The sequence below is a fragment of the Salarias fasciatus genome, chromosome 14 (assembly GCF_902148845.1).
Source record: "Salarias fasciatus chromosome 14, fSalaFa1.1, whole genome shotgun sequence".
NCBI classification, from domain to species: Eukaryota; Metazoa; Chordata; class Actinopteri; order Blenniiformes; family Blenniidae; genus Salarias; species Salarias fasciatus.
Window position 1 is genome coordinate 5,667,497 of NC_043758.1, and position 10,132 is coordinate 5,677,628.

At 41.5% G+C, this 10,132-nt stretch overlaps 1 protein-coding gene across 1 annotated transcript in view; it reads right to left on the bottom strand.

Moving 5' to 3' along the window:
- LOC115401068 (lissencephaly-1 homolog) overlaps positions 1-8,762 on the bottom strand; it is a 31,295-nt gene extending 22,533 nt beyond the window's left edge. Inside the window, exons 1-2 of the mRNA XM_030109227.1 lie at positions 8,624-8,762; positions 1,889-2,198 (exon numbers count right to left, since the gene is read on the bottom strand). Of these exons, the coding sequence (XP_029965087.1) occupies positions 1,889-1,920 (32 nt within the window). The 5' untranslated portion in view covers positions 1,921-2,198; positions 8,624-8,762. The remainder of the gene's footprint in view (positions 1-1,888; positions 2,199-8,623) is intronic.
- Between the last annotated feature and the right edge of the window lie 1,370 nt (positions 8,763-10,132).

Sequence of the window (10,132 nt, forward strand, 5' to 3'; positions counted from 1 at the left end):
GTGACCCTGAGCTTCTTCTGGGTCAGGTCAGACACATAATGAATTCTGACCATTTTAAGGGGAGGGTGGTGTAGGTGGAAAATCAATACATTTGTATTTCAGGCCCTAGGGGGACTCAGGAACCTCCAACTAGTCATTGATTGATGTTGAGGGAAGTCCAAAAAAAAAAAAAAAAAGAAAAGAAAAAAAAAACCCTAATTTAATCTGAAGCCTGTAGTCAATGCACATCACTGCCTAAAAGCACACAGACTAATAACCTGGTAAAAACAAGCCTTCTAGCTTTTTAGAATTAAAACATTAAAAATACCACTTCCTGGGCACAATTGAACAAACACTGCTCACTGGAAACGGCACACATCAAGCCTTTGATCAACAGCTTTGATTTTGATACTTATAATTCGTTCTCGTGTCACCGGGCAGCTTTGAGAAACATGAGATTCAGATCAACACAACTGCAGCGCTGCAAATTAAGCCCCTGCACAGATGGACATCACAATAACACGGGCTGCAATAAGATGTCAACGGAAAATGTCAGCAAGCAGGAGAAACAGAAAGACTGGTTTTTTTAAGAAGTCGTAACACGTGCAGATGACACTCAACCACTCAAAACATTTTCAATAAGAGGAAACAGCGATTTGCTCATAACGGTACTTTCAGGGTTTAATGCTGATTTCATGCCTGTAGAACATACAAAGAACAACAAATTGTTTTTGGATGATCACTGTGTCACACATTTCTAACAATACATCTTGTATGTGATTGGATGGTTGAGTTGCTGAAGTGCTGGAGGTCTAACACTATAAACGTCGTACAAGTTCGGGTTCTGAGGACTACACACGCGAAACACCATAACTGGCAACAGGACAGGAATCAAACAATTACTAAGCAACAGCATCAACAAGCTCAAAGGAAATGTCCTTTTTCCATCGACAGCATCACATCCACTGTAACATGTAAACAAGTTTAAGCAACCCTGAGTTATGATGGGGGCTTAACAGAAAGTATACTGCTGTGGTCAATATGACCAACTTCTTCCATTTCCCCATTGGTGCTGATTTGCCTACATTTGAGTGTATAATTTTCCAACGAAGGTCTATTGCATTTGTCGTACACAGCGCAGAGAGTATTTTGATAACAATATTCGATGTATCTTCAAACTGCCCTGAACAGTTTTTCCCTTTTGTAACAAATGTAGAAAATATCTGGAAAATCAATTGATAATAAAAGCAGTTGTCTTAAAATGAATGCACACTTTCTTCACTTTTGGAAACTCCTTTCTTCAGGGAAAATCAGGGAGTTTAGTTTACTGTGTGATCTGCAGCTTACGAGGCCAACAATGAATGGATTTGTTTTTTAATTATGCTTATTTTGTAAAACAGATATAACCATGGTCCTGTGTGAATTTACAGTTCACACAGCTCCATCTACTCATGCAAAATTATCCCCAGTTCAGGATGTCAAAGTGCAGTACCTTTCCTTTCACACAGCCATCAAGACAGGACTGCAGATTATTGATTGTTTTATCTTTAAGTATCTCAAACATAAAACGCAATGATAAGTGGAATCCACATTGAATGTCAACCTGAAACATAGATATAGGCTATATAGGGCAAAGCATAGTTACTGCAAACCTGTTTTTAGCTGCTCTGAAGAAGATACTTAACCACCCGGCCAAACAGTTCTTCCACTGGACAACTGAAGCACCTAATACTTCGAATAGTTTCACAGAACTATCAGCAGAATGCCGTTTAACTGGACACCCATGCAAGTGGATGAGACGGCAGTTGTAACTAGCAAACCATAATGTGCACATCTTTGACGTTTAAATTCACTCTTTCATATTTGAATGCCGAAGCCACTGGCTCTCAAAGGCGAGTTTCCTACTTACAGTTCATCTCGTTGCCGTTGTGAGAGCACCATGGTGACGGGGCAGTGTGGGCAGGGCCGGGAGGGATCAGGTGGTAAAAGGTGATCTTGTGCAGCTGCTGCGCTCCCCTCAATCAGGAGATGAGCTGTGCTGATCCACACAACACAGACGAAGACGACGCGTGTACTCCAATGACGGGCGGTTGGTCGTTTCCAAACAGAGACTCAGACCGAGAGGAAGGGGAATGCAGAAATCTTCCCCAACCGCCTGACTCCAGGGACAGGAAAGAGGAGAGCCTGCAGACCGCTCACCAGCCAAGTCTACACTGCATCTGGAGAGAAACAGAAAGTCAACATTAGGTATGCATGACAGGTAACATGAGGAGTGGGTGGGAAAAGAAAGGCTTATAGCCCAGAGGAGTGATGCATCAGTGTTTTCAGCAGTTTAGATGCAGATAAAATGGCTGAAGGAGCTGTCTACCTGTCAAAAATATATATCAGCAAATTCAATTAAAGAAGAAAACACAATGTAGTTGCATTCAAATTTCTGAGCAATATAATTAAAACACCTTTTGAAAACTGGCGCCTCTCTCTGCTTTCTTTGATCCACCCATGCTCTCTACCATTGCAACGCAGAGAAGTCATGTCACCCATCTGGTCTGAGAGCTTTCAGAGAGGTCTGCTCTTACAGAAAATGCCTCTCCTCCCCCGTGCATACAAGCGCTGACCCACATTCTTCCAGCAACGTACTTCTCCCAGGTTGCCAACAGGAAAGAAAAACAGGACACGGCTGAGCGGGCTCCAGTAACGGCTGGGCTCTTGTCAAATTCCCCTGACCCCATCATCTCGTTATGATATCAACCAGAGAGCTGACAGGCTCCACTTCTGGGAACTGAAATCACGTCGACAGTTTACCTCAGTGTAAAGATTTTGCCACTTTGGTGTGATTATTTTTGTCAGAGTGGATTGTTAATGTGTACAAGTCTTTACCCCCCACCTTTTCTTTATTTGTACCCATAACATTAAGCCTCTTGGTCTCCTGGGACCAGCCAGACTAATTCTGTGCCAGATCAATGAAGGTGCCAAGTAAGTCAAAAATATTTCTTTCAAAGAACTACAAAAATTCAAATGCAGTAAAGCAAACATTCAGGAAGATGGACAAAAGACTGTCCGGCTGGAAACTTCCTGCATGGGGCAGTGAAGAAATCAGTCGTAGCTTGAAACACTCCGGGAAGCTCGAATGATGTGGAAAATTCACACATTCCTCAATTCAGCTGATGAAGCACCAGTGACATTACCACTGGGGATTTTTCCTTCTGCTTTTGTTTGCAAAAAAAATAAGCAGAGCAATGCAGGGACCTTGAAGCCAAAGGATACAAGATTGATTTACCTGGCACACAGTTCAGTTTGCTGAATTTATTAAATAATCATCCATGACGTTTGAGTTCTAGTCAATAAATACAGTGTAAAATAGTGTCGCATCAACTGTATATCTGACACTGTGACTGTGTAGAACTGCCCCAACGTGGCCCAGAACTAACCTCTGGACCCTGATGTCACCAGCTGACAGCAGTCCAAATGCCTCCTTACCCCTGGCTGTGTGTATTACGGCATGCCGGAGGCTTCTGGCTGCCGCCCAAAAACTCTACTGTGATTCAGGGTCACGGCTCTACAACAACATAAGGCAACGGCACCAGCGCTAAAATGGGCTCTTTTTGAAACTCCACAACAATCTATCAAAAAGCAGGCCCCATCTACAGCCGTTATGTGTGAAAATTAGGTCATCTACTGCAGCATATATTGATACTTCCCTCCGTCTTGGTGGCAGCTGCCACCACTGTATGCATCCATTTATGCGAGACTCCCCACTCTGAAAATCTCATTTGTGGCTTCAGTATTGAGCTAAATGTTTGCACAATCACATAATCAGGCTAATTGGTTCAGCAGGAAAATGCAGTGTCTCGATGGAGAGGGATACAGGCTGCAGCCATGCTATAAATCCATCCACTGATGGTTAATAACGTTAATGTGTCTTCCTGCCGTCGAGTCGTCTGTCTTTGTAAAGCAGCAGGAAATAACAGGTCCCTTTAAAGTAACGGCTTAAACATTGAAAGACCATGCCAGATTTTGCCCTATTGTACAAAGCAGAAGAAAAAGCTCCACTTCTTTTGATTTTAGATAACAACTCAGATAAAACTGAAATCCTGTTTTTTATAATCTATTATAATCTATGCTAATTCCATCTTCCAAAAAAAATACAACTAATATAACAAAATTATGCTTGAAAAGTGACAACAAAGAGCACAGTAGTACATGACAAGAGTTTTAATTTTAGGTGAATATTAATGGATAAGGTGAAACTCAATCTTAAAACGGGATTGAAAGATCTATTAAAATAAATGAAATGTAGCACATCAGACTGATGCACCGCATTGCACTACCAGAGCGGCATGTTATGTGTGCTACATTTTTTGACTACCAGCACCAAGTGTCAAGCAGTCACACTTGTGGAAAATGCAAAACGAGGAGGAGCAAAACAAAAACAAAAAAAAAACAAAAAACACCTAATGTACAGTCTGGCAGGTGGTGTCCCACTGTGTCAAACAACTTATCACAAAGCAGAATATCAGTGCTTACGAAGTCGACGCCGATCACACAGTCACATCTGACTCAGTTTCTTGCAAGTGGAATTATGTCAACATCCTCTTTAGATGCAGGGCATCACAAGAAGCTGGAATCTGGAAGAGCGTCATTTTCCGGTGGTTGCTTCGCTTTCGCCGGCGCATGAGAAATGCTGGCCAAAACTGGGTTTGACAACATAGAGCACTGCCAGGTGAAATGAGAATGACATGGAAAAAAAGAAAAACACTGTGCATGTGTTAGTCAAGGTGGATTTCACATGCAATGATCCAAACCAGCTGAGCACAAACCGCTCAAGAAATAAAGGGGTCGAAGAATAAAGTAATTTAATATGGACTGCAACTGACTCAATTTGATTTTAAAGTTAAAGAATCAGAAGGAAAATCATGTCAACAAATTCCAATAACATTTCCATCTTTAAATGAGTAACCAGAAACATGGATTATCAATGCAAAGTGGTCATGTGGATTATTTGCAGATATGCTTACAGCAACATGCCACCAGTTTTGATTAACACAGTTTTGTGGCCTAACAAAAGGTGATAGCTACACAAACAGTAATTTGCATGCCAGCAGTGCATTGCTGAGTTGCACCTGCTGAAAACATGCATAATTCATTAAGCTGTGTAATCAAGTAGGGAAAGGAATAAACCTCCGTCGTCAGCCTGCATGGAAGCCTTCCTAATTGTACAGATAACTCCAGAAAGCCTCAAAATTTCAGATGTTAATCTGGACGCGTGACTGAGTAGTTCGTAAATCATCTCTAGCTTCTGTGAAAGCTCATTCTCAGTAAGCAGCAGACAGCGAAACTCTCAGACAGGAGTTATTCAACGAGCTTCATCATTAACTCATGTTAAAATTGGGTGAACATCTGGCCCGGCTTTCCATCAGCAGCCATTATGACCTGTAAAGTCTTTATGCCACTTCAGTGGGTTGGCAACAGCAATTAGAAACTTGGCAAATTATACAGCTAGTAGCATGAATGTGGTAGTTTGTAACTCATAGATAAAACTGGAATAACAGGAACAGTGTACACAGAGTGAAGAGGAACTCCATCAACCTCCACGGAGAAGTTGGCAGACATCAAATGCTTGTTCACCGCTCGTATACTTAAATCTCTTCAGGGCTTTTCTTTCCCGCCAACAAGCTTACTGCAGCCCTAAATATAGACTGGAGCCCTAAATATAGAGTGTCTGTTAGTTATTGTTGACATATTGACAAATTGGAAATATCAAGTCTTTTCATTCCCTGCCAACCATAACAGAGAAGTTTTTAATGGCCTCTGGGGATGGTTGGGAGCGTGAACAGCCTTACAGCAAAACTGGTTAATGTTTCTTTATATATAAAAAAAAAAGAGACCAGCAGACAGTCGGCAGCACAAAGTACAGACTGGTCAGCTGAGTCAAGCGCAAGCTGTCAGGAAGGTCAGCCTCTGTGATATTGTCAGCTGGGATAAGAGCAAGAACCACAGTATCTGCCCTTCAGTCTGCTCCAAACAACCTCTCCCGCTCCTCATTGTCTGTTGACACTAAATAAAAAGGAGGCGCTCTTTTTCCAAGAATACCTCCACTGTATACACACCAGAAAGGAGAGCCCATCCAATCCAAAGACTGATCAGCTAAAAGCAACCCTTGTAAATATCACTTCCTATCACAGTGATATACAACTAGCTTTACTGGGTATTATTGCAAGCAGTATTGAATGGAGCTTTGCAAGTTTGAATCAGATTTGGACGAAGCTAGGGACCGAATACACACAGCAAATCTACCATGAAACAAGCTGATAACATTTATGGACTCATACAATCACAAGGCAAAAAAAGTTGTGTATTTTTATGGCAGGTACAATTATTATAGTGCTTCTTGTGCTGCGTGTGCGCTGAACGCTGGCCTTTGAACCAGTCCAACATCATAACCTCTCTCATATTTGGAAAAGCTGAAAACAAAGTCTTATTATTAATATTGTTATATAAGAGCATGACATGAGTTGCCAGAGTCAATATTATCAATGCAATCAGATGAAAAAAAATGACTGAAGGGGGCTTTCTTCGAAAATACAAGCCGAGTTATTTTTAATGTTACAGTAAAATTTTACAGAATTTACCAAAAAAACAAACTATTTCATATAGGTTACTGAATACTTCAAAACTGACTTTAATGTTCTTGAAAACCATGTATATATTAATTATATTAAAAACATTAAGTGGCACACTACAGTGTCCATTGATTAGGAATTTATGATCATGTGTTTAACGCTGCAGGAATGTAAATTGACTGAAGGGTTTTTAATGTACAAGTATAACAGGAAGTTGTAGGCTTGACCACCTGCAACTTTGATTACTTGGTCATGTCGCACACAATTCAAATCACATTAGTTTTCAGAGATTTCAGTAATAACGCCCCCAGAGCATCAAATTACTGACTGTTTAAATATTAAGCAGTCAATATTCCAACTAATGGCTATGTTAACATAGGATTAGCAACGGCAGGCCCTTTTATCACATGCACTTATTTCACGCACGAATAACAATGTGACTAATCAGTCATGCCAGACATTTGCTGGTGTACACCTTAATATGAAATAATAGTTCAGAAGTAATGTACAGTTCAGGCACACAGTATGCCAAACTTTACCTGTAACTGACAAATGAGAGTAAAGTCTACAAATAACTTACGTAGAACATACTGTTTAGCTAAAGAAAGCAATCTTTCATCCTGCTATGCTTTGACAGATCCCAGAGGAGAAGAAAGAACACTCCTGCTGGCTTTGTGCTTGAGGTAAGATAGTATTTAAATGATAAAGGTTAACGCTATCAAAATAACCACAAATCTTTTGCTCAATTTGTACCATGTCAAGACGGACAGAAACTCTTGTAACTAAGGTAAGAGCCACGAACATTTTTCTTGATGTTCTGAAGTAGAGGAATAAATAATGTCACTAATATTCAAGCGCACATGTTGATCAAGATCAGCACTGTTTGCAGGTGTGGCCAGGGAAAGGAAACCGGTTAACAATCCTGGTAAAGCACACTGCTTAAGATCCAACCAGGCAGGGTAAAAAACAGAAAACAGAAGGCAGACTACTATTCTCGCGCGAGTATATTATAAAAAAAAAAAAGCTGACAAACCTCAGATAAATCCCTCGATCGTGAACCCAGAAAGCACATCAGACACTGAATGTCGCTGAGAAGGAAATCATACAAACACTTCGCCTCCGACGTGCTCCACCCTGATTTTCAAACACAGTGCCAAACACAGTGAGGCGTGGAGAGCCAGGGAGGATGGTGATGAGAGGCTCGGCTCAACAGCACTGTGACAGAAAGCAGCTGCAGTGCACGCAAAACCTAAATGCGATGATTTCCTCAGTAAATGAAGGGTATAAACTAAGTTAACGGCTTTCCACATGCCAAGACTGGATACAAGCAAGCGACGGAAAACTGCAGCAAACCGTCCAGACAGTTACACGTTACAATTACTGCTGACTGCCACAACAACTTCAGCGTCGTGTGAACGAGACGTTCAGAATAATGTGGTTTATCATGAGCTTTCAAAACAAGGTTAGGCGGCGGCAGCAAACGGTGCCAATTATCGGACACTACACACGGGTTACACCTTGAACGAGGCTGTAAATCACGTCTATATGAACAGTTTTGGAACAGACAGAGCCTTGGCTGAGAGGACAAACCGTGTTGATGAATCAGAGGAAAACAAGAGCGGATGTTTCAACCAAATCTCCTCCAGGTTATCGTTAGCCAAAGTTAGCAAAGTTAGCTACTCCGGTGGTGCTGTCAGAAAGTTAGCTCGACTTTAGCATTAGCCATCCTCTCCGGCAATAACAACACACGGTAAGCGAACGCGAACCTGTACCAAACCGAGCCACTTCAAGGACTGAACCAGCACTCTGAGCGGACACGGTAAACTCCGCTGACAGGCTACCTGCTGCTGCTGCTGCCGCTGCTCTGCTCCGAGCGGCCTGTCCGCCATTTTGAGAGCAAAAGGAGGTGCACAAATTACAGCCACATCGTCATTTTCCCCTCCTTAGCGCCCCTCCGCTTCGAGCCAAGCCGAGCCGAACCGAGCCGAGCCGCCGCTCAGACGCCAGGAAGACTCTGGACTCACTGTATTGTTGGTGCCCGTGGGTTTCCTCGGCCGTCCCCGCTCGCTGACACGACCTGACAGGGCGTGATGTGGAGGTGTAGTGAGCCTCTACTGCGCTCCTGCCGCTGCCGCTGCTGCTTGTTTCTTCAAAGCCGCACTCCTCTTCACACGGGGACGCGCACGGAGCTCGCGTTCACGGGCTGTCGGGGGCGCGCACGCCGCTGTCAGAAAAAAATAGGGTTTTTTTAACTCTTACATGTCTTACTTTATTTTATCGGACTTTACAGAAGCCACTGCAGTGATTCATTTGTCATTTATTCATTTTAACACGTCGCCTTCACAAGTGGGAATTTCCCATTAGTTACTAAAAAAAAAAAGCAATATCCGCATTTTTCTGAAATCAAACTCAATAGATGATATTGATTTCTTCAGCATACTTCCATTTCTGTTGGCTCAATTAGGACACAATAACACTGTCATTCAGCTGCACATCTGTGTGAGGCAAACTGACTCTTGTCAAAAATGAAAATAAAATTTCCCCGTCTGGTAATTTTCTAAGTTTCTAGCTACACAGACACACAATAAATTCCAAAACATCGGGGAATGTCTAAAACATCATGTACAACAAATCATGAATTAGAAATAAATTATTTTTATAACTTTATGTCAGATTTTTGTTCATTTTGATAATGTGTCAGAGTAACAAAAATAAAACACGAAAGAAAAAAGATTGAGTGGAGCTGGAGGATCATTCTGTCTCCAACGTTTTAGGAAAGGGACACCTCAATGTAGATTCACACTACAGACAGCTGTTGCAGCAGGATGCTGCAAAGCAGTGAACATGTTCATGTCCCAACATTTCTGAAATGTTGCTCCCTTCACATTCAAAGTGAGCTTCTACATGAAATGTTAAAATGTCGTTTCCTTCAGCATCTGAGATGTTGTCTGGTTTCTACTGGGAATAAAACCAGGGGTTTATATTCATTGCTATCCATTGCATCATGTTTTTATGTATAGCTGAAACAGTATTGCACCAACGTTTTGGGAAGATGGAGTGTGGGAGAGCAGGAATATTACTATGTAGACACTAAAAAGATTCAAACTATTAGGCTTTGTTTCTTTAAATTAAGATTTTTTTAATCATCCTTCAATACACACAGAGGTAAAGCAAATATTTCATTTAACTTATTTAGGAACTAAAACTAAAACTGATGCTATACTTTCTGGGGGAAATGATAAAATGTTAAAGAAATCATTAACATTACACTCACTTTATATAGCTTCTGCACTATCAGAGATAAATATGATTAGAATTTCCTTGAGATTATCAGAGAAGTTATGAATTAACAGGGGTGTCTAATTCTAGAGCAGGGGCCATGTCCAGCACGTTATTCTTTTACGTTAATCACAAACTCCACCAGTTTTTAATTCTAGATCAATGTTGGCAAAAGCTTTCCACTTCTTTGACAGAATCAATTTCAATCTGATGTTCAGTTCGGACTCCTAGTCCGGGGTCACATCAGGCAGTGG